Genomic DNA, 25,972 nt, shown 5'->3' with positions numbered 1-25,972 from the left:
TGAAACATAAAGCACGTAACAAGCAAAAGCATTTACAGCAGGTAAAAAATTACTTTAAGTATCCATATCCAAATGACCTCAATTCATGAAAACATTAGCAATGATGCGGTTTATAAATAATTCTCTGCATCCTACCACCTAGTAAGTCAAAGCTTTTACTTTTTTAAAAAAAAGATTTTATTTTATTTTTTTTTTTAAAATTTTTTTTTTTTTCAACGTTTATTTATTTTTGGGACAGAGAGAGACAGAGCACGAATGGGGGAGGGGCAGAGAGAGAGAGGGAGACACAGAATCGGAAACAGGCTCCAGGCTCCGAGCCATCAGCCCAGAGCCCGACGCGGGGCTCGAACTCACGGACCGAGAGATCGTGACCTGGCTGAAGTCGGACGCTCAACCGACTGCGCCACCCAGGCGCCCCAAAAAAGATTTTATTTTTAAGTAATCTCCATTTCCAATGTGAGGCTGCAGCTCACAACCCTGACGTCAAGAGTCACATGCTCCACTGACAGAGCCAGCCAGGCTCCCCAAAGCTTTTATTGCCTGTGTCCTGGACAGTAACTTATACATTGCTTAACCCTGTCAGGTTGACTCAAAATCAGAATCAAAACTGGAAAGTGAAAACCCAACAGGATGGACTCCTTTCTGGATTTACTGTAATCTCAATAGCTATGAACTTTTGATGTCATTAACTTTATGTACAACCACCACCCAACAGAAAAATAAATGCTCAAACATCCAGGACTCTTTGAGGAATATAAAGGGAGACCCATGTAATCTTGAAGCTTATCTTGCGTCTGTGCCCAAGACCACAACCTTTCCCTCTCCAGCTCTAGGGCATACTGTAGCAGATGCTTTCAAAAGCTAGTAATCAGAGCCAACATTTACAAGGCGCCTACTGCTGAACACTGTTCTACGGACTTTACATTTACTATTTCATCCTCAGGAACACTCTTTGAGGTCAGTACTTATTCCCATTTTTCAGATAAGCAAATCGAGGCACACAGAAGGTTAACTAATTTGCCTAAAGTTAACTAGCTAGTATGCGGTGAAGCTACGATTCAAATTTACAGGCGGTTTGATTCCAGGGCATATAATCTTAATCAAGAACCTCTGCTGCCTAATAATGGACAATGAGAAAAAGTTTATCAGGAAAACTTAACTTGAAACTTACAAAGCATTTTTTAAACAAGAGTGAAAGAAAAAAGGATAGAACCAGGGTCTCCAAATCGTTTTTGTCTCTTTTATTTCTTGCTAATTTTTTTTTTGTTTGTTTGTTTTTTGAGAGAGAGAGAGAGAGAGAGCAGCGTAAGGGCAGAGGGAGAGAGAGAATCTTAAGCAGGTTCCATGCCCAGCGTAGAGCCCTATGCAGGGCTCCATCTCACAACAGTGAGATCATGACCTGAGCTGAAATAACAGTCTGACGCTTAACCAACTTAGCCACCCAAGCGCCCCTCTTGCCAAACATTTAAAAAAACTATTATGATATTCTATTTCCTACTTTGGAAATCAATTCCATTTTGTGTTGCTCCTGCCTTTAAGATGAAGGTTTCTTTGTAATATAACAATCAGTGCACTCTTTCTTTTAACTTCTTTATTAAGTTTGTTGCATAAAAGATATACATTCTCATACTGACAATTCTTGCCACGAACAAAAGCAACAAAAATAAGGCAACAGCAAGATGTGCTTCACATATAAACAGTCATGTGGTAAGAATGAGAAATCTGGCCCTGTACAACAAAAAGATTAGAAAGCAAAATGTGAATAATCCCTGCATTCAGAATATACCCAAATGTGTGTGCAAAGACAGTGCACCCATAATACAGCTCACTTAAATTCTTGTTTATGATGCATAATTCCTTAATCATCCAATTGTGCAAGAAGAATGAACATGAAGAAACATGAAATCCAAATTGCATTTATTTTCACAATATCAATGCTACACACTCAAAATAGTAACTTCATTGAATCTAAAGGTTAAATGTTTCAAAAGTGAAAGGCAATCTTAATTGTTTTAACCCTATAAAAGGGTCTGCAAGAACAGGTGGCTTATTTTTCTGCTTGCAAGGAGACTAGGTCTCAGCCTGCACTTAAGTGGCATGAACAACAAAGGACAGCAGACAAATACCACTGAGAGTAATGCCCAGACATATCAAAATCCCGAGTTGAACCACGTTCTTTCTACTTCTATAGCAAGTCTATTAAACAACCAGCATAATGGAAGCTTCTGCCTCATGCAAAAGAATCACTAACTTAGCTATACATCTATCAGAAATTTCCAAACCCCATTTCCAAAACAAATTTAGTACACCTATTAAGTACTGTAGCTCACTTAGAAAAACAGAAATAAAACATACAACCAGTCTTTGCAATTAAAAGTTTTTCATAACATATAAACAATGTTCAGATACAAATTCTGAACTAAATGTTTTTTCTAAATATGATTTATGTAATCAAGGCTTTCTCAAACAAAGACAGGTCTTAGATATATGATCTGTACAAACTTACAGTAGTGTATATTCCAAATAGAGATTTTCCTCCTATTATGATATGACAATGTAACTCTTTTCTGAGTGAAGACATATGTTAAGGCTTAAGGTGTAAACACTTTGGAAGGCAAACAACTTAGTAAAGAAATAACCAGTCATTTAAAAATGTGTATCATCTCATAATAGGCCCCTGAATTTTCAAATTTACATGTGAGAATACATTTACATCTTAAATTTCTAGGAAAGGCACAGGCTTTATATAAAAAAGCAGCAAAATTTCAAACCCACCAATTTATTGAAAAAGCCATTACTTTTATTAGAAACAAATAATGCTTCTCAAGATGTTGGCAACAGGTCAAAGTATAGACATATGTTTCATACAGTGTATTTTTCCCTTTAATTATATTCCAGAAGGAGGTGGAATACCTCCTTGGCTGTGGGAAGCAGAAGTATTTGATGGACTGTGTAAACTGGTCTCCTTGTACACAAACCACGCATTTCCTCCCCAAAGTATCATATTCAGAAAGCCAAAGATCTAAGGAAGAGAAAAATAAACATGAAAATCTAGTATCTACTTAATTTATACCCATCTTAGTTTTCCTTTGAATATTTAACATTCCTAGGCAGAACACCATTTCATTTACAATTTAAACTACAGATAAAGAATAAAAAAAAACGAAGATTTTCCATTTCAGTGCCAAATCTGAGTATATAATGACTTATTCCCAATGAAATGAAGCTAAAATCTCTAAATCTGTAACCTATGAAATCATGACTAAAAGAAACCTTACCTTGCCATGCTCATCATTACCAAAAAGATGGGATTAAGTTTAAGAAAAAGTATGTCTGACCCTCCTATCACTACTTTGTCATTAGACTTCAGCGCTTCCCAGTGAAGGTGAAGGTGACTGGGAGCAGGAATCCTTGCTTCTTTCCTCGGGAGCTTTCACTTTTCTCCACCTGAATGGTTGTAAACTGCCCCTGGGATTCTTATATTTCCCTCCTTTCTCCCCCACTGCTACTATCTCTCCTACTCCAACAGCTGCAGCCAGAGAGAAAGGCGTTCACACAAGAACTTTACTTCACATCCTACGGTGGTCAACGTAACAAGAACTTTACTTCACATCCTACGGTGGTCAACATAACAAGAACTTTACTTCACATCCTACGGTGGTCAACGTAACAAGAATTTTACTTCACATCCTATGGCGATCAGTATAATGGAAATGGTCTTCCCAGTTACAAATCTGACAAGATCAGAGACGAATAAACTGAAGCTAACCTTTTTTCATTTTTTTTAAAATAAATATAAGAATAGTGACTTCTGATGGAAGAGGGGGTAAAGAGCTTGAGAGTAATATTGTATTACCGAAGGCCAAATGCTTTATATTTTTTGCACATTTGCTTACAAAAACACTTTGGAAGTGGTTCATCTCAGATCATGGTCAATATAAATGCAAAAAAGGGACTTTTAAATCACAGTTGTAACACAAAAATTCAGCCCAAATGCTTTACAAGGCAGTGCTGACTTATCCACTGGAAAAATATTTTCTTGAAAAGATCGACTTCCTTAAACATAATATAATCAGCATATTGACAACGTATTTAGTAATACATTTATCTGTATTTTAGTAAGATGGCAGACTAAATATTATTTAAATTTATATACACCAATTTTTAAAGATCATTTAAGAAACCATGAAAGTAAGACTTTCATAGACCCAGTGCACGTGGGATTAGAGAACAGGCTCTAAAGTCAGATGTGGTCGACACCTTGGCTGGCCAACTTCCCAGTTGTGTCACTTGGGCAAATTAAGACATGAGCTACTTTTTCTCCCAGTTGTAAAAATGAAGATAATGATACTAGCTCCCACATTCCTCTTCGGATTATTGGATAACTTAAACAAGATGAATGTAACGCCCTTAGCACAATGTCTGACACATAGTCTTTATAAGTGTTAGTGCCCTTCAGGTAGAAGTCTTGCCTACTCGATTTTAATGAAAAAGACTCAAACATGATCTTGTTCAAACCTGTTTAGCAAGTAGTAGTTTTCTTAACACACTTTTCTTCACCGTAACAAAGGTAAAGACTGTCTGGTAACTAGGATCCTGATAGCTTAGTAAAAATAAAAACAATATATCCAGAGATTTAGTAAAAACTATTGCTTTCTTATATTACTGGTAAAATTTTTCTAAGTCAAAGAAAATATCTTACAAATACTGCATACATACCACAGACACATTTAGGGATCCCATACTAGTCACAGAGCCGAAATAACACGTCACTTGATGGTTACAAGGCTGAAGTTCCTTGACAATACCGGGACCGGTAGCTATTTTAATATCTGTGAGAGCTTTAGCCCAGGCTGAAGTGCTCACCAACCACAGAAAAGTGGCAACAAGAGTAACAACGAAGTCCTAAAGCAAAAATAAGTATGAGTTAATAATGAAGAGCACAGTGAACATTGTACACCTGTTTACTATTACTAGTCCAGTGCCTGAGCTACTACAGTGAATAAGACTTAGTCATCTCCTTACAAATCTGAGATTATTTTTAATTTTACTTTTTTTAATTGAGAGAGAGAGCATGTGTAAGCAGGGGAGAGGGGCAGAGGGAGAGAGAGAATCCCAAGCAGCATGGAACCGGATGGGGGGCTTGATCCCACATCATCCCACATTCGGCTCATGCCTGAGCCGAAATCAGGGTTCGGACACTCAACCAACTGAGCCGCCCAGGTGCCCCAGGAGTCTTAAGATTTTGACAGGAGAAATCGGTTTCACGTAGCCCTCACCAGAACCTTAACTAAGCCGCTCACTTCCAGGATCATATCTCAGACCCTGTCAACCACCAAACCACTCTACCCCTCCCTAATTTCAGTTTCACTCACCCCACTTCCCAACATCACCTCTCTTTCCAGCTCACTCCCTCAGGCATCCCAACTGCAAAAATCCTTTGATACCACTGAGACCTATAATCTGATCTCACTACTTTTAACTGTCTCTCAGTTTTACTCATGTTCTCATTTCCCCCTTAACTTCTATTCTACGGTCCCTCATTACAACCCCTTGCACACACTCTCAATTTCCTCGCCTTCCCCTGCTTTCTCATACTGTTTTGGCAAAACTCTAACTTCAGTTAAATCTAATTCTCCAAGACTGGAATAAAAATAAAAAACTTAAAATAAAATAAAAAATGTAGCTGTCCATGATTTGGATAACGAAATGGTGAAAAGCAGGCATCCAGGATGATTTGTTTATTTTAAAATTCATGATCCCCAAATTTTAAGGATACTCATTATATTAAGAACAACAACAACAAAAAATCTCTCAAGACATCTTCTCACTAGTAATTTTCTACTGAAGTCTTCGCTACTTATTACATTTCTAATAGGACTGCATTTGTATAATATAAAGTTTAAGTCCTCCCTTGTTTGGTTTTCTTGTAAATTAACCACCAAAGTGGAATAATGTAAAATCTGTATCTTCAAATGTTGTGTATTCTTAGCACCTCGATGCACCTGAAGCTAAGAGTTCCTTCACATCTGCAGCAAAGGTCTCCACAAGCTCAGAAATGGGTTCTGGAGCCCACCACAGAGGTGTTTTGTTTTTCACGTCAACCTGGTTAGTTTTTAATTACTTTTCCCAACCAGCTTGTAGTCATTTATTTAGACTGCACACCAGTAACCACTCACAACATACAGAAACTACTATATATAGCCTGTCCACTAGGTCAGGATGGCAAGGAGTAAATGCCTTGTGATGAGAGAACCAAAAACAATGACTAATTTTACAAGGATGGAGGTATTTATCTGCATTTTGCATGTGAGCTTTCCAGTGCTTCTGGTCTTCTTTTGAAAAAAGGTAGATCAAAGAAAAAAGGACAGAAATACAGCTTAAATTTTTTGTACCGTGGGGGTGCTTTCCTTTTTGCTTCTGCACTTCTGGCTGCACTTTTGTTGCAGATAGACTTTCTTTTTCTTTTTCTTTTTTTTTCTTTTGAGAGAAAGAGGGAGGGAGAGGAAGAGGGAGAGAGAATCTTAAGCAGGCTCCATGCCAGTGCAGAACCTGATGTGGGGCTCAATTTTACCACCATGAGATCATGACCTGAGACAAAATCAAGAGTCAGAAGTTTAACTGACTGAGCCCCCCAAGTGCCTCCCAGATAGACATTTTCTAAACACTTAGAAACATTGTAGAAATACAATGCCTTTTGGAGAACTGATAAATAGTCTAAGGTTATCAGACCTTAAACAAGTTCTCTCTGGGCTGAAGTTCATAGCTTTACCCAATATATATCAAATCCTTTTGATTTCCAGGTTTCTTCCTTCCAAATTCCTAATTAAAAGACACATTGATTTTTTTTTCTTTTTTAAATGTTTGTTTATTTTTGAGAGAGAGTGAATCACGCTGACAGCAGAGAGCCAGATGAGGGGTTTGAACTCATGAACCGTGAGATCAGGACCTGAGTTAAACTGAGCCATCCAGATGCCCTAATACTGATTTTTTTTTTTTCCTGATTATGCTCTTTAAATCTACTTTGCTGTTGGCATGACATTCTACATTTCAAAAGCAGGTAACTTTTCTGAAAATGATGCACAAAGTAACCTGGGGGGGTGGGTGGGAAATGTGGACCTCTGAAGATAATTTCTGTCCTTCTGAGGGCCCTGGCTTTAGGATGCAATCCATCTGAATGGTGCACCTGCAGTTCTATAGTGCACAACTGGTAACTGCTTATGGCAGCCTTGGTCCCACCAATAAATCAGGATATGATTCATACCAGAGTTTTAGGATTTGGGACACTTATCTTTGTTTGGTTTCGTTTTTTATTTCTGCTTCTCTGCATGTAGAACCCTTCAACTCCTGCTATTTAACACCAAAAAAGTGCTACATTTACTTAAAAAGGGGAGTAAGTCACAATTGAAATGCACCTAGAAATACCTTAGCAGAGAATTGAGAATATCACCAAAAAAGCATGCCCTCATTAGCAAAGAGTACTTAAAACATTTAATGTTGTATTTGGCTATATTTTAAACTTGGTTATCTCAAGAAAACTTTTTTCATTTATATGGTTAAAAGTAGAATTCAAAATTTAATTTAGAAGCTTGAATTTTTACAGACAAGAAGCATCCTTTATATATTACAGTAACAATAAACTTAAAATAGCTAGTTCTGGATTATCTCTCTATGACCACTAATTGATCACTGAGATGGAAAATTACTTCTCGCTTTCTGAATGATGCAACTAGATCACAGTTTTATAGTTTTTATTAGAAAAACCCTCTATAAAAAAGATTTAGATGCTGCTTTCAGAAAGTGTGATTTTTAAAAGCTCATAAAACAAAATATGAAAAATAAAAGGCTCATTGCTAGAGTTAAAAATTTGTTGGAATAATAACAAAATGGCAAGAAATGTCTTTAATACTTAAATTATGAAGAATTTTAGGGGCACCTGGGTGGCTCAGTTGGTTACGCGTTTGACTCGATTTCAGCTCAGGTCATGATCTCATGGTTCGTGAGACTGAGCCTTGCTTCAGGCTCTGTGCTGACAGAGTGGAGCCTGCTTGGGATTCTCTCTCTCCTTCGCTCTCTGCCCCTCCCCCACTCGTGCTTGCTCTCACTCTCATGCTCTCTCTCAAAATAAATAAACTTAAAAAAAAAAAAAGAATTTTAACTAGGGTGCCTGGTGGCTTAGTCAGTTAAGCACATGGCTCTTGATTTCAGCTCAGGTCATGATCTCACACCTCATGAGATTGAGCCCCATATCAGGCTCCACACTGACAACGCTGAGCCTGCTTGAGATTCTCTCTCTTCCTCTCTCTTTCTGCCCCTCCCCTGCTCACCCTCACTCGCTCTCTCCCAAAATAAATAAACTTAAAAAAAAAAAAAAAGGAATTTTAACAAGATATAATATCTCTATGATCATCACAACTCCTTTAAAATTTTTTTTTATTATGTTTATTTACTTTTGAGATGCAGAGAGAGACAGAACACAAGTGGAGGAGGGGCAGAGAGAGAGGGAGACACAGAATCAGAAGCAGACTCCAGGCTCTGAGCTGTCAGCACAGAGCCCAACGCGGGGCTCCTACTCACAAACTGCGAGATCATGACCTGAGCCAAAGTTGGATGCTTAACCGACTGAGCCACCCAGGCGTCCCTTTCATAATTCCTTTTTATGTCTCGAAAAAGATCATGAACTCAGCCGAAACCAAGAGTCAGACCCTTAACCAACTGAATCACCCAGGCACCCCGGGAAGTTACAGATTCTTAATATGTAATTTCTATTGATTAAGCACTGCAAATTACAATAGTTCATGTCTATCTTTTTGAAAGATATCCAAGAAAATATTTTACGAAAACATGAGGTTTAAGAATCTCTTCTCAAATATAAGAAACCAAATAGATAAGAATTTTAACAGACTGTTTCTTTCCTTACTTACCATTTGCATTCCTATGATCCAGGCAGCAAAAATTAAAAATAAATAACAAATAAAACCTGTTATCTTATTTAATAATTTCTTTACTCAAATAGTCTTTCCCTTAAAGTCACTTCACAAATAATTAGCAGATGACAGTGTTTTCTCAAGATATAAATGACCAGTATCACAAAAACACCTCTGTTCTCTGTTGAAGTAAATAACACTAACACTGACTTTGTAGTTATTCTTTTGTTGTGGATGCCTAGCTTAAAACCATGGCTTATCTCTGCATCTGTACCAATAATCCAAAGATTCTACTACCTAAATCTCAGAGACTATTTTTATTTCTAGCTCAGTAGACTCTGAAGCCAAAAAATGGTGTTAGGACTTCAAATCCAAATCCTTTGTTGCCATCTCCAAGATTCAAAATTAGCATGAACATTACTAATGCTGAATCCCCTATTCTTACAGAATTATCTGGGTCAGATTTTAAATGAAGGAATTTAGGAATACAGACAAGGAGTCAGCAAACTTTTCCTGAAATGGGCCAGAGAGTAGATATTTTTGGTCTCTCTTACAACTATATAACTCTGCCACTGTGACATGAAAGCAGTTATAGACAGTATGTAAATGTTTGGGTATGGCTGTGTTACAAAAAAACTGTATTAAAAAAAAAAAGAGTCAGATGTGGCTATGGGCCACAGTTTGCTGATTTCTGATACAGACTACTAAGTTCAATAAAACATTGTAGAGGGATAAAGGGGGTCTTTGAAAAGAGAGGAAAAAAATAAGAAGTAGGAACACAGTCATGAGACTACCGGTATGGTCAGCAATCCCTCAAATCAAAGGCATTAATTTTCTACTTAATTTCTCTACTACTTGCAACCTAATATGCTCTATATATTTGAGATCTTTCATGTTAAAGTCGAGTTAGAAATAAACAGACCTCTGTATTCCCCGGAGTACGGAGAAAGTGCTGCAAATACGCTCCAAGAGTTGGGTTCAATGTGACAACCAGAGAAAGCTGAATCTCATGTTCACACAAATCAAAGTATGCTGAACTGGGTTAAGCCGAGAACTTTCATTTCCAGTGTAAGAAAACCTCTATTTAACTCCAAATATGATGTATGCTTATCTCATACAGATAATGAGATATTTTTGTATAAAAATAAAGTGATTACTTACAATCATGGGAAGTTTTCGACTATCCCGATATAGGTTCGTATAACCAACATAGAGCAGAAGGGCAGCTAAGCAGTACAGGAAGACAAAGACTGCAAATGTAACGTAGAATTGTGCAGAAGAAGAGTAATCTCCAATAAGGACATAATTTTTCCAATTTATATCACACACGTTTGCATTTGGAATTGCATCAAATGATGCTTCATTCAACCTATTAAAAAAAAGGCTCAAATAAATTTGTGAATTATTCAGATTCTCCCAACAAAGACAGAAATACATAGGCAGAATATTGAAATGACATTTCAAAAACACTCCCAAAATGTATCACAAAAATGTATTTTCCTTTGGAGAAGAAGAGAGGAAAATTCAAATATTTAAATTAAAAACTTCCTAAGAAACGTACCTAAATTACAAATTATGCCTGGTCATTGGTTTATGATAGACTGAATACAGACTGAATTAAACACTTCACACTCAGACACTATCTTCCTGCAATACAAATTTAGCAGATTAAGAGAGCTAATAGAAAACAGTTTGCAATTTGAGACATGATACACCACTACAGGAGGCAGAGTCTGTGTAACTGGCACCAGGAGAGCCAATTATGATTCACATTTTAACCCTAGATTAATTAGCTGCTAACTTTAGATTGCTTTTACATTTCCTTATCTATAAACTGCAAAAGCATTTATCACTAAAGATGCCGTAACAGTTCCTCATATAGCAGCTTTATAAGAGAAGAGTTGGGAGATGGAGAGACAATGATTGATGACCAGGCCCTTGCTATTTGACCTATTTTTAGTGTAAGGTTTTATTTAATCATCAAAACAACTTTACAAGGTAAGATTCCAACTCAATGGATAGAAATCTTGAGTCTTAGAAATGTCAAGTAAGTAGTAGATGGAAGATTTACACCATGGTCTAAACATAAGACGTATTCAATAAACACTTTCAACAGAAGAATTCACAACAAAATATTAATTTTACTTGGAGAGTAAGAAAATAAAGAAACATAGAAACTCCTCACTTTACATTGAGTACGTGTCTTAAAATTATATAAAGAATACTGTTATTTAGTAATTGCAAATACATGAAAAATTCGGAATTTTCTTAAGTTGTGTTTGCTTCTCACACAAAGGTGATGGAGCAATCTACCGTGGGATGACAGAGTAAAATGTCAAGGGAAGGTCATATAAAAGTTTCTAAATGCTTACTCTCATTTTCTATACTTCATCACAGGCCAGGAAGACAGTTTGCAAACTGGTCTATGTACCAGTAGGCACTGGTCTATGTACCACAGCCTGTGTAGCAATGATCACCACTTACAAACGAAGCAGGCGTGCAAGTTCTAATTTTGTACTCCCCAAGATCAATAAATTGCTGGAAACCTTAAAGAATCAACATGAAAGTAAAAAGAGCTGTTAACCATAAAAACAAACAAATATCTTACCTGAATGGATAGGCAAAAGCAGCTGTAATCGTTTTATTTTCATTACCTTTATGACAAGTCAGTTGAATTTCTGTTTTGCCCTTAAAACCTCCACAGGTGGCAAAAGCAAAGATAGAAGCAATCTATACAAAGTGAGACCAAAAAAAGGGGAAGAAGCATTACTGTACCCAAAACATGGGTCATTAAAACTTTAAATATGTTGATTATTAGAAACTGGCTCACTAGCATTCCAGAAATTCTTCATTACAAATTAAATATAGACAGGGAAAAACATTTAAAAAATTTATTTGCAATTGTCAACAAGAAGTTAGTACACCAGCCCATATAATTCTTTTGCTCCTACTTCAGTGTACCTACTAAACATTAGTATGAAATTCAGAGGAAGTTGTATTTTAGAATCAAAATCAAAAGGGGTGAATTGGAGGCATTTTATTTATATTTTATTTGGAGGCATTTTTATTTTATTAATGGTAACTGTAAAGCCAAGAGACTGGTAAGCGACGAGGAGATGCTATTTCATCAGCTTGTACGACTTCATTTTTGAGTATTTCCAGGTCTCAAAAAGTTCTTGGAAATTTGTTTTCCTGATCATGCATATACTTACAAGAAGGTAATGATGCTCTGTCCAATGCTATACATAACAGGAAAAAACTGGAAGCATCCTAAATGCTGATATGGAATCAAATAAACTGTAATTCATTCACAAGACAGAACATTATGCAGTCATTAAAATGTTGGGGAATATTCAATGATACTGAAAAATAATCACTACATATAAAGTAGGTTTATGGGGTGCCTGGTTGGCTCAGTTGGTAAAGTGTGTGACTCTTGATCTTGGGATAGTGAATCTGAGCCCAAAAAGTTTGTTCGCACAAGCATTGTGCATGTGTCTACACCTATGCATATTATACAAACTACAAAAACATACATCAAAATTTTAACAGTGGTTACTTCTTTAAAAAAAAATTTTTTTTCTTAAACATTTATTCATTTTTGAGAGACAGAGAGAGACAGAGTGCGAGTGGGGTGGGGGCAGAGAGAGAGGGAGACACAGAATCAGAAGTAGGCTTCAGGCTCTGAGCTGTCAGCACAGAGCCCGACACGGGGCTCGAACTCACGAACTGTGAGATCATAACCTGAGCCGAAGTCGGATGTTTAACCGACTGAGCCACCCAGGTGCCCCTACGGTGGTCACTTCTGAAGAGAAGATAAAAATAACTCCTTTTTCTGTTTGAAGCTTCTAAATTTTCTACAAAACAAATAACCCATATATGGTGTAGTGGCCAAAAGTTCAATCTGTCAGCAAATTCTGATGGCTCTATTTAAAAAACGTATTTGGAATGTGATCACAGCATCCTGATCTAAACCACCATTACTACCTCTTGCCTGAATTATACTCTAACAGCCTTCTAAATAATCCTCCTGCTTCTGTCCTTGTCTCTCCTTCAGTCTACTGGCAATATATCAACCAGGGTGATCTTTTAAAAATACAAGGCAGAAAACTTTATCCTTTGTTCAAAACTGTCCAGTGGCTTCTGAGTTCTCTCTGAATAAAAACCAAAGTTCATTTAATGGTCTACAAGATCCTTTCCTCCCTTAATAATTCTGATCACATTGTGGCTACTTTTCCCCTTGCCAAATCTCTCTACACAAAACGGTCTCCGTGCTATTCCTTAACGATAAGGGGTAAACTCCTCCTACAGAGCCTTTGCACTGGCTATTCTCTCTGCCTGGAATATATGGTTCACTTCCTACTGACAGCTCCCGGTTCTGCTATGACTTCATGAGAGACGTCTTTCCTAACCACACTATATCAAGCGAGAATGCCCCAACCCACGCTACTTATTCCCTTTATTCATGCTGCTCTATTTTTTCTGCCATTGTAATTACCATTGCCTGACAGTACTTAAGTATTTGTCCATTTTTCACTAGAATATAAACTCAAAGAGGGCAGAGACCTTGTTTTACTCAAGGTGACACTCATCTAGCAAATAGCTAAAATTCAGGGCAGAAGCCTACACTGTTAAACACTGATATAATGCCTCTCACGGATTAATACAGGGCCTACAACCAGGTCATAACCAGGATCATAACTATCAAGAGATTTCTTCTTTTCTTTAAAAAAGATACATGAAAAGAAATCTGGTTACAGATAGGAAAAGTCTGAGGTAATGTCCAACAGAGAGTTTGGAGTCTTCAGTTAAGAGTTCACAGGTTAAGACAGAAAAATGGATACTCTCTACCCATAAATGTACATGAATACAGACTGAAAGCAGAAGACCAGAAAACTGGGCATATAACCATTTAGGATTATAAAAAAGAAACAGGATATACAAATTTAACCAATGGAACAATAAAGAGGCCAGAAAGAGACTTGTGTGTAACTAGATAAATTATATCTAACAAAGCTGGCGCTGCAGATCACCAAGGAAAGCAGTGTGGTGGTTTTAAAGATATGTCCACAAACTCTGATACTCCTCCCTCAAGAGGTAAAGATTAATTTTCTTCCCTTTAAATGTGGACTGGACATAGTAACTTGCTTCTAGTAAACTGAATATGGTAGAAGGAATGGGATGTCAAATAATGGAATGGGAAGTAATAAAGAGTCTACAATTTCTGTCTTCCGTTCTCACTCTCTTGAATCACTGGTTCTGGGGGAAGCCAGCAGCCATGCTGGAAGGATTCTTAGGGAACTTAGAGACTCTTGTGATGAGGAACCAAGGACTATCATCAACCAGGTAAGCGACGCTGGAAGTGTATCACTTGAGGCTTGCCGACAGCCACGTGAGTGGGCTGGACACTTGAGAGAACTCAACCCTAGCCAACAGCTTGACTGCAACCTGGGAGACCCTAAGCTGGAATCCCCCAGACTAAGCCACTCTCAGGTTCCTGACCCACAGAAATTATGAGATAATAAATGTCTGCGGTTTTAAGTGCTACGGTGGGTAGCAACAGACAACTAATATAAAGGAGGACTTCAATAAATGGTCCGGATGGGCTAAAGACAAATGTAAAATGTAAAATTCCCCTTAAAAAGTTTAAAGATAATATAAAAGAACATCTGTGACCAGAGAGAAAAAAAAGTTCTTAAGATTAAAAACCACACACTAACCATTAAAGATTGTTAAATTCAACTACAGAAAAAGAAAGTTTTGAAATCAAAAGTCAGCTCCGAATGTAAAACAAGCTACAAACCAGGTGAAAGTATTTGCAATAATGTCACAAAGGATTAGGATCAACCAGTATACAGATCTAAGAGAAATTCTTACCCATGTGTACTATAGGACATGCACAAGAGTGTTCACGGTGACACTGCTTACATATCAAAATACACATAAAGAGTGGAAGCAACAGGAAAATGGATGAAATATAATATCAACAGTTATAATGGAAAGTTTAATAGCAATAAAAATATATGAACTATAGCTGTCCATGTCAATATGGATGAATCCTAGAAACCTAACGCTGAATGGGGGGAAAAGCTGCCTAAGATTTCACACAGTATGATGCCATTCTTTTAAAAGCTTTCGTTACTTGTCTACACCACTCCTGCCACTATTTTTGTTCAGGCCCTCACTGTTTTTCACAGGGACTAACCCAACAGACACTTCCTCTCATTTCTATCTCTTCCGTAGCATGGGCTCGTGTGGCTCTCGAGCACTTTAAAAATGGCTTGTCTGGGGGCGGCTCAGCCAGTGAAGCGTCTGACTCTGATTTTGGCTCAGGTCATGATCTCACAGTTTCTGAGTTTGAACCCTGCATCAGGCTCTGCGCTGACAGTGTGGAGCCTCCTTGGGATTCTCTCTCCCTCCCTCTTCCTGTGCCCCTCCCCAGCTTGCGCTCTCTCACCCAAAACAATAAACTGAAAATAAATAAACAAGCAAATAAACAAATGAAAAATAAAAATGGCTTTCCCAATTAAGATAGCTATAAGTGTAAATTAGACAATGAATTACAAAGATTTAGCATAAAAAGGTAAAATAATTCATCGTTGTTTATATTGATTACTTACTGAAAATATTTGGCTTTATAAATAAAATATATTTTTAAAATTAATTTCAGCTGTTTCTTTTCACTATTTTAGTGTGGCTAGTAGAACACTTAAAATTATTATGTGGCTTGCATTTGTAGTTTGCATCGTGCTTCTACTGGACAGGTGCTTTAGAGCGATGTCACACTGATCTGAAATAAAGATCTGGTCACGTTACTCCCCTGTTTAAAGGCATTTTCTTAATGGCTTTCCAGAACTAAATTTAAGAAAAGAAAAAAGCCCAAACTCTTAATTTGGCCTAAGAGGCATGGCTGAGATAGCCTCGACCTCATCTTTCTAGGTTTATATGCTCTATTTCCCTGCCAGGTACTGTTAAGACTCTGTTACACTGTACTACTACCACCCCTGAAACCCGTCATGTACTTATTTCACCTGCCAGGAATTGTCTCACCCCTAAATCTGTTCTCTGACAAGCTCACCTTTAAAGCCCTACCCAATTTCTTATGGTAGAACTATTCAGTCTCCTGGGCCACCATAGACTTCATTAGCTCTACTATAGGCACTTTTCTTGTGTCTTGCCTTATTTAAAAACCCAAAACAAAAACAGTAAGAACTAGTTTCTCATTAAATACACAAGTTAGTAAATAAATGGCATACTGTACTAAAGCTGACTGCTCTTAACCCTATTGCCTTTTCCTGTCCCTTGGCTGTCACGTCTGTGCATTTGGTCTCACTCAGGATTTTCGGTGCCCACCCAGCAGAAGGTCTGGCACATAGCACATGCTCATTAAATAACTGCTTAATTAAAAGAAAAAATAGATTTCCAATAATCTACAAATAAAACATTTCAAGTCTTACATAACCATCATTTCAAAGCTGTATTTTTGTTATAAGGATAAATAAATGTCATGTTTGCAATTCTGGTCTTTATCTTACAGGAAAAAAAGGACAAGATACACCCTTTACTAGATAAAGTACAAAACAACCTGAAGATAAATTATATGACAATCTCACTTCTCTCTATATTCTACTGCTGTTCTGATTTAGATTCAAAATTATATACTGGCAGCCCATGACGAAACCTGGCCTGCAGATACTATCTGCAGAATTCATAAAAAAAGGTGAATTTGTTGTATTTTAATACCAGCATACGGCACATAAAAATTTGGATTTCCTGCTTTGCCTTACTGTGGGGAAACTGAAAATATGGCAGCATCAGACCCATATCCCATAAAGCAACAACCACGTGGAACTGAGTGACAGATGACACATTAAGAACCTGTGTTTTTTCCAGGCTGCTGCCACTCTCTACTGTTCCAACAATCCTCACGATGCATGTCAGTTACCAGGAATCAATGAGATTATATACTATTGTTTTTCCTCCAGACAGCTTGTCCTACTTGCTCACTCTGGAAGGGTGGTTCCCATGTGCACTTCAGTCTGCACCCCTAGTCTAAATGAGGGGTACTGGAATGCTGATTTCTACTTCCTTACCACTTATAAAACTCATTTTCCCATTCCTCTCTATCCCATGAAGGACGGCTAAAACTGCTGACATGAAAACCTATCTGTAGAGAAACTAGCGAGAATCTAGGGACAGGATGACAGCAAGCTTCTCTTCAGGTCAAAAGGCTCCACATTCATTATGACAGCCTCGAGCTGCCAAAGACACAACACCACTTAGTTCTCTGCCCATCAGACTGGTACTAGACACATGGCAGATCCTTCACTGAGGTTTGTAACTTTGGAGTGAACTTTCAGCCTGTTCTCTAGAACAGAACTCTCCAAAACAGACTGCAGTGGTCGATTAATAGGTATACCGGAAGAAAATATTTGAACTTCTACTTATATTTACTTTTAGACTTAAACACAGAATTACAATTTTATTGAAATTAATATAAGCCTGAAACCCATGCTGGATCTGTAGGTCCGAGTCGCATGCCAGTACAGTATGTTAGGTATCCTGAAGGTGAGAGGAGTTCCACCATGCGAGGGCAGTGATGACTTCACCTATTCTTTCCCTTCTAGTGTTCATGTAGCACAAGGTGAAGATGCCTGGCTAAGTGGATTTATGGAATCAATTATCGAATTTTAACCAAACCAACCTTCACAAAAATAGACCAGTAGTAGCTTAAAAACATCTTCATATAAATTACAGACTAATAACACAAAAATTCATGTCCAAAAGAGAAAATAGAAGCATTAACCCTTTGTATAAGCTATATTCATCAGCTACATTCCAAGGTAAAAACAGATTCTACTTAATCAGATCACAAGAAGATCACTACACACACACACACACACACACACATTCAAAACAAGGATTTAAAAATATGAATGACATAATATGCCTTCAGATACTGACAAAGTAAAATATGCATCTAAGTTATAGATGCACACTCGGACTTCATGCACAAAATTTTACAGATAGGAATTCATGACAAAAAAAAGTTTGGAGACCCCTGGTATTTTCAAGGAGTTATTTATAGCCTGTAAGCAGAGTGCCAGTCCTAGACTTATTTCTAGACCTTGCTCAGTTCACTGAGGCTTCTATTGGGAACACTGGTACTCATCTATGTATGGGTGTTTTTTACAAATTTCTAGTTGCAGGGTCCTGACTGCTACTTGGTTTCATCATTAATCTGATGTCATCTACTTAAACTTCTTTCTGTCCAAAGTTCAGTCTAAGAAAATGCTATAACTGAAATCTTCAGAAATAGACCTAAAAAAAAAAAAGAAATAGACCTAAAAGTATATTGTATACGAGTATCATGTATATCATGTTTGCCTTTACAGTCAGTACGATTAGATGCCTAGCACCAAAGTATTGATTTTTATGAGTTAAAGTCTTGATGCATTTACTAAAAACATTCCTTTTTAAAAAGTTTTGTTACTGATGCTGCCATTTCAGTTTATTCCCACTGTACACTGAGTAGTGAAGCCAGTTACACTCTTCTAAGATGTCCCTCTGCTTGTAAAGTACAATCATAGAAAGTTCTAAACAGGCTGCTAGTACAGTTCTATAACCCTTAAGAATATGGATCATGAGAAGTATACTGGAGTTCCTGGTGAAATAAACAGAAGTCTTTTGCTAACTCCTAACTATTATATGTTGAAAATATCTTTCATTGCCATGAGTTTACAGAACAAAAACAACAACAAAAAGCCAGTTTTACTTAAGAATGTCTTTGATGAAGCAGCAACAATTGTGATTTTGATTAAATCCCCACCAACCCTGGAGTCTTCTTAATATTCTGTTTGATGAAATAGGATGTGCAAACACTTTAACTACACATTATGGTTGTCTCCATGGAAAGCATTTAAATAACTGAGTTATATGCTGAACTAGTTGGGATTTTTTTCATGAAATACCATTTTTACCTGAAAGACAAAAAAAGTCATTCAGACATTGCTACCTGGCAGTTATTTTTCTCAAAAATGAATGAAGTGAGCCTTTTACTTCAAGGAAAACTGGTAGTATTTGTTGCCATAGGTGTAATTCAAGCTTTCAAGTGACTTATTACTGTGTTTTAAAATAAATAAACGTTCCCTTAAAAGCCTCTGCTTGAATTTGTGATGTGGCAAATATCAACAGACACAAAAGCGCTTTGAGGTCCTCAATATTTAGGAGCATAAAGGGGTTCTGAGACCAAAGTTTATGAGAACCATTGTATTAGAGGACTGCTCTGTTCTCTTAATTTCCCCTTTTACATTTTAGCAGAGTGCTATTTGTATGTGTGGAGTGAATGCGTTATGTGTGTTTGTGTATTCTCAAAGCACTTAAAGCATACATACGTTGTCTGTGACAATGACATTCGATCTACCCTTCAAGGGTGCTCATGGTAAATAAGTGAGAATCAGGTAGAACAAACAGAGAACAGAGACATAGGGGTGAGTCTGTAAGTCTATGAACAAGCTTTAAGTGCAGAGTCTCCTGCTGGGCATAAAATGTTATTTGAAATCCTTTTTCCCTTTCTATAATAGGGTGAGGGGAGTAAACACAAATGGCAAGGCTAGGAGAAAGGGAAGTTTCCTGAAAGGTAGTCTCTTACCAACAGATAGCCTAAAAATGTAAAAATTAAGCAAATGGATGAGGCAGCAGTCTATATATGCCCCGTCTGCCACACTGTGCAATACAAGTAATTTGTATTCTCCAGGGTGCTTCTCTGTGCTATTTTTGAACCATTAAGTTAGGATAAAACATGGCCACTGTTTGCGAAAATTTTATAATTTACTTAGGATGGCTAAATTTTAAGTATTTTACATAAACGATTGTGTGTATTTGAAAGTTTGTTGTTTAAACAAATTGATATATGCAACTAAAAGAATTACAGATTTTCGTATATACTGCTTTTCACACTAATTTTCTTGGATCATAATTTGTCCCAAAGTAATGTTTTTAAGTGTCTTTTGAGTTTGCTCGTTAATTGTATGTATAAAATCAGAAAAAAACATTCAAACTTGATAAAAGAATCAAGAACATTTTACTTTCAACTCCTAACATCTTATTATAAACATACATCTAACAAACAAGAAAAAAATTCACTTCAGATAACTTAGGCTTTTGTGTTTAAGCCGGAAATTTTTGGTAATCCATTTATTAATTTATTGAAAGACGAGTTAGAAACACAAAGGTAAGTTAGCAAAATGACTAAGAACAGACTGTCACAGGTGATGAGAAGATTAAATGAGAAAATACAGGTAAAACCCTGGCACATATAGGTATACTCAATAAATATCTGTTAACATCTAGAATACATTTGACCACCACAGACAAAAATATTGAGAGATGGTTAATAATTCTAAAATTCAACTTAGTGTATAATTCCTTATATACTCCCCAAACAGTATCTCTTCCACAATTTTGTGTGTGTGAATTAGGAAAGCACATTACTTAGATTCATTAAGAGCTAAATATTTGTTCAGCGTTCACCTGTGCAAGTTAGCAGCAACAAAGTCCAACACACAGTGTTTAATATTTTTAAATTTTAATAAAATCATTTCAATGAAAAACTTTTGTCTAAATATTAGGGATATTTGACTTTAAAGTAAGAACCAAATTAAAATTTACCACAGAAATATTAAATACTTTAAAAAGCTGCTTTGATAAAATTAATCTTTGACTTTACTTCTGTGTTCTACTTCTACACATGGGGCATTTATTCTTACTTAAATTTTATATTGTCACTTTGATAGGCTTCTAAAGGCAGGAAAACAGCAGACAAGTGAAAAGCATATGATACATCATTTCTAAAGTTTAAAATATGGGTGGCTTAGTTGGTTAAGCGTCCGACTTCGGCTCAGGTCATGATCTCACAGTTTGTTCGTTCCAGCCCCCAAGTCCAACACTGTGCTGACAGCTAGGAGCCTGCAGTTTGCTTCCCATTCTGTGTTTCCCTCTCTCTGCCCCTCCCCCACTCATGCTCTCTGTCTCTCTCTCTCTCAAAAATAAATAAACATTAAAAAAAATTAAAATATGTGATAGAGAATTTAGTGATCTTGAAGGACCAGGAGATATATATGTCTGTCATATGGGCTCAGTTCTCTCTACTGTCTGGGTCTACCGTCTTCCTAGAAACACAGCATCTCTGTCCTGAGAAACCTTCTAAGAACTGTTCAAGTACATTATAATTGTTCACATATTTATTAATTCAATTGTTCCAATAGCCATATGAAGTACTGCTATTCCCAGAGAAGTGCAACAAAAATTCAACTTTTACCGAGTACGTATCACATGAAGAGAACTACAATGACATTGCTGGTCACTGTTACTAAGTGCCAGAGGTAGATTAGAAAAAAAAGGAGGGAAGAGAAGGAATTTAACATGGTGGCTGCAGTTTAGAAACAAAGTGCAAATGCTTCTGCTCTGGTGATTTTATTTTTATTGTCAGTAAATATTTACTGGGCATCTAACCCCTTGAAAGTTACATTTCATCAGGTTATATCTTAGTCTAACATCTTCCAGAACCTTGCTAGAGATAAGCTAATTTAGGGAATTATTCTTTTAGTCTTATGGATGGAAAGCAACTTTAAACTTTTTAAACTTTAAACTTTAGATTTGTTTATAATCATTATTTATTGACTGTTTTTAGAGGTAACCAGCCACACCTCAATCAATGCTTTATGAAACTTGAACAATTCATTCAAACAAATTTAAAAATTCCTACTATGGGCCCTTCTCTAGAACTTTGTTTTATCATTCATTCCCTCTCTGCCTCTGTATTTTAAGCTCCAACAATTTTATTCACAAGTCTCTTCTCTCAAGCCCACAAACACATTCAGTCCTTCCCATCTTCAGAATGGGTTACCACCAAATCTCTTCACCTTCAAGGTCAAATAGTGGTTCACTTTCACTGTCTTCACTTTCTTACCATATATCCATTTGACCTAGGACCATCTGGTTTCTGAATTTACTGACACCGCTCTTATAAAGCCACCAACAGCCTCCTGCTTACCAAAACCAAAGTATGCATTGTAGTCCATATTTCACTTAACCTCTTTCTTGCACCTCTTGATATTGTTAGAATAGTAGTCTTTTCTTGAGATTCTAACAGTGAGGCCAAGATGTTATTTTTCTCCATGTTCTTAATCATTTCTTCTCTTCCTTGCTGGCAGATAACTGCTGAATCTCCAGCCCATTCTTACCTTTCAAACTCTATATCCATATAGCTAACTGCCTAAAGGATACTCCCTTTATATAATCTAGAAACCACAAACTCAATATACCTAAAAGTATACTGCGCTCCAACCAAAAATTTGCTCCTTCTCCTTAGTGATCTTAGACAGAGTACCGTTACCAACCGTGTCAGAAATTTGGCAGTTATCTTCGAGTCCTCCCTCTTCTTCACCCTCCCTCCAAATACATTTTAATGTCTCCCTTCCTTCCATTATTACCTTTCTAATCCACTTTCTACATTACAAATGAGAATTTCTAAAGAGCGAATCTATTCACTTGTTTAAAACCCTTCAATTGAGTCTCCATTCCAAATGGCAGAAATTCTGGGCTTAAATGGAAGCTATCCAATAAACATCTTCAAATTCTGTACACCACAAATATCCATTTTCCTAAAGAAAGGACCCAGATCATCAAAGGTTAACCCTTATAAGATTGGCCTATAGGATTGGCCCATAGGATACACTCCTAACTCTGCAAGCCCTATCTATAAACCTTTTAGAATCATCTAAAACCACACCCTCTTCAGTACCATTTCAGCCAACCCCAACTACTTTAAGTTCTCAAAAAGGGCTATGCTGCTTCAACTTTTCACACCACTGAACATATCTCCCCTTGCTTGGAAAGCCACTCCCCACATCCTCACCAAGTGAACAAGTACCCATCCTTCAAGTGTTCTTTCATCTATGACATCCCCCCTAGTTCCTCCAAGCAACTGATTTCTTTCTTTCACGTACTACACTTTGCCTATACTTTTATTAAAGTATTTATCAGGTTATCTTGTGTAATATGTTGTTCAAACTAAAAGTAGTTATTTCCTTAAAAAGCTTAAACAGGATATTTTTCAAAATATATCAGACCTATGAGCACTAATACACTTATCACTAATGCTTTAAAATATTAAGGAAAAAAGTTATGTCTGTTTGGTTTAAAAAAAGACTGACAAATAATGCAAGCACAAATACAAACAAGTGCCCCATTTATCGAGTGAAAACTTTAATTATAAATTTGTAACCGTCAATGAGATAAGACTTTTTTTTAACTTTTATATTTGATTAGCCCAATTAAACATGATTTTCCTCCTGCAATTTCAAATTTTTATATAATCAAATATTTTTCTTTCTTTTTAAATCTGGACCTAGGTTTACAGAACCCTAAGTGTGTTTGTGTATTTATGTCTTTAAAGTAGACATTTGTGTGAAATCAGCACCATTTCACTCTTCAGAGGACAAGTAAAACTTTGGAGGAAAAGTAGGAAACTTTTTGAAAATCAGCTTGAGTACCCATTACATATTTTGAGTTTCTGTGTTACTCTAAAACACATCCTCAGTAAGTTATTCAACATAGGAATCTGGAAGTTCTTACTCTTCACCAGTGTATCACTAAAATATAAGGTTAAAGAATTACGGATGTAAAATGTTGCTGGCTATAAAAACAACTTGGCTGCAGTGGCTAGATGCCAGCTGCCTATTAATCCAGGCCTGAAAATCAGCACTGAAACATGTACTACGCCACGAAATCAGAATCAAATGTGCAGAGCCTGATGTATTCGCTAACTCCTCCAAGTGACCAGTGCCAAGGTCGAATTAATAAATCTCCTTTGATGTTAATGACTGAGAATGTTCCCAGGAAAGAACTAAGAGGTGACCGCCGGATGTCACTTGGAAGTACCTAAAACAAACTCGAGAGCGATTCCTAGCCTGCGTTTGAGTGGTACGGACTGATTGGACCCGTTGTGTAGAAGACCTTCTCCCCCACCTCCGTCTGCTGCCCTGATCCACAGTTTATTTTTATCCATTTTTAACTTGGAGCCATCTCAAAAGCAAACTAAGAACCGATTGCTCGTCCAATCACTTCGAGAAGGCACAACCAGCTTTCGACGGAGCGCGGCCTGCAGTCAGCACCGGGCAGAAATGCACGGGCTGGCCCTTTCCACCGGACACGCAGAAGGCAGCGCCGGCCGGGGCGCGACTCCGACCCACCAGGTTTCGGTTAGACCGCAACAGGAAGTTTTCTTTTCCCTTGCGGGAAGCAGCGCAACCAGAAAAATTTGAACTCCGACTCCCTCGGGAGCACCCAAGGGTGAGCTTCGGGGTGGGAGGGCGGCTTCGCCCGGGACCCAGGCGGCCGAGGGACTCGTGACTCGACGCGGACTGCGGCGTCCCCGCCCCGCGCAGGCCCAGCCCGCGGTCCCCGTCCCCTCCCCGCCGTCCCGTCCCGTCCCTCCCGGCGGCGGCGGGCGGCCTCGGGGCCCGCGCAGACCCGGCCGCCCCGGCTCTCGCTCCCGCTCCCTGGGCCCCTCGCCTCCCAGCCGAGGGCGCTGGACTGGCCAGAGCGGGCGCGGGCACGGTCACAGCGGCGCGGTTCCAGGCCTCGCCGGAGCGGGCTGCACTCACCCACTCGAGGACCTTGATGAAGCCGAGCGGCTCCTTGAGCGGGTTGAGGTTGAGCTGGAAAGAGGACATCCTCTGAGGGAAGGAGGGAGAGAGAGTCAGGACCGCGGGTCGGAGGAGGAGGGGGACCGACAAGACCGAGGAGCCGGGCTGCGAGGAAGAGCAGGCGGGGCGGGCTCTGGGAGGCGGGCCCGGGAGGCCACGGGGCGGGGCGGCGGCGGTTGAGCCGCTGGCGGAGGCGCTGAGGCGGAGACGGAAGAGAGGAGGCCGCGGGAGGCGAGGGGTGGGCTGGGGCTGAGTAGGGGAGGTGCCTCCCGGGGCCCCACCTGGCCGAGCCGGCTGATCCGCTGGCGAACCAAGTAGATGTTGGACGCCATGCTGCGTACGCCGCGCCCCCTTCTCTGATGACCAGCCCCCGGCGCTCCGTCTCCTCCCGCGCATGTGCGCGCCTCGGTGCCGCACCCCCACCCTCTGCACCTGCGCAGCACGGTCCGCTGCCGTGAGCCGAGCCTTGGCGCGGGGTTCTCAGACTCCCACCCTCCTCGGCCGCAGCCTTCTTCCAGCGGCTTCTGTTCACAGTTCCCGATTTATAGATGGATTTTCAGTTCCCAGTTTATAGATGAATTTATAAAATTTTGACACAGACGTTAAGAAACGTTTCAAGGCTATTAGGGGACTTCTGTTAAAATGGTGGAAAGTTGTTGCAGAACAACTCAGGAGCGTGATTCATCTAACATTTTTACGGAAATGGAGTTTATTGTGAAAATTATCATTGGAGTCAGGTTTGAAGGTTGTAGGAGAAAGGTTTTACCGAATTCAAAAAGACGTGGCCGGACGGGCTCCTCCTGGCTCACCTGCCCACCTCCTACCTTGTAAGACAAGTCTTCCACTTGGGGTGCGCTAGGTGTCCTACGGAAGGCTAAGCCCTGCTCCCGCTTCAAGATCCTGCTTAAGAGACGCTTTGAGCTCCGCACCCAGCCTTTGAAGCCCCTAAGTAGTGATATGCTTAGCGGCTTCCCCAATATCTTGCAGTTCTTGGAGAGCTGGAATGGTGGCCTGTGCTACATGTGGTAAGATGGTTAACACAGTAAATAAGAAAGCAATTTAGCACAATAGGGTCCCGGTACCAACTTCCAAGTACTTACCTATGAATTAGGTTCCTTGCCATTGAAGTTATTCTGGGAGGGTTTGACAACTGTTATGGAACATCTTTCTAAGTGCACCTGAGACCACTATAAATGGTAGTCCAGGTCTTCCTGCTGCTTTTGTTGTTTTTCTTTTCTTTTCGTTTTTACATTAAAAAAATGTTTATTTTCGAGAGATACAGCGTGAGCGGGGGAGGGGCAGAGAGAGGGAAACACAGAATCAGAAGCAGGCTCC

At 38.6% G+C, this 25,972-nt stretch overlaps 1 protein-coding gene across 2 annotated transcripts; it reads right to left on the bottom strand.

Annotated features, from left to right (window-relative positions):
- Positions 1-1,576: 1,576 nt before the first annotated feature.
- On the bottom strand, positions 1,577-24,765 carry SYPL1 (synaptophysin like 1). 2 transcript variants are annotated; one of them, XM_047094996.1, is made up of 5 exons: positions 24,596-24,765; positions 11,536-11,657; positions 10,089-10,296; positions 4,720-4,905; positions 1,577-3,022 (listed from the first exon to the last, which is right to left on the bottom strand). In XM_047094996.1, exons 1-5 carry the CDS (start codon positions 24,662-24,664, stop codon positions 2,888-2,890), a joined length of 720 nt encoding a protein of 239 aa, XP_046950952.1. In that variant the 5' UTR covers positions 24,665-24,765; the 3' UTR covers positions 1,577-2,887. The 2 variants fall into 2 exon arrangements, with proteins under 2 accessions (XP_046950952.1, XP_046950953.1); XM_047094997.1 differs by lacking the exons at positions 10,089-10,296; positions 11,536-11,657.
- Positions 24,766-25,972: the final 1,207 nt, after the last annotated feature.

The sequence above is a fragment of the Lynx rufus genome, unplaced genomic scaffold (assembly GCF_022079265.1).
Source record: "Lynx rufus isolate CCGP_SWC_20201006 ecotype Redwood Valley unplaced genomic scaffold, mLynRuf1.p SCAF_4, whole genome shotgun sequence".
NCBI classification, from domain to species: Eukaryota; Metazoa; Chordata; class Mammalia; order Carnivora; family Felidae; genus Lynx; species Lynx rufus.
Note: the sequence above shows the minus strand (reverse complement) of the source record. Positions and strands in the feature narration are given on the sequence as shown.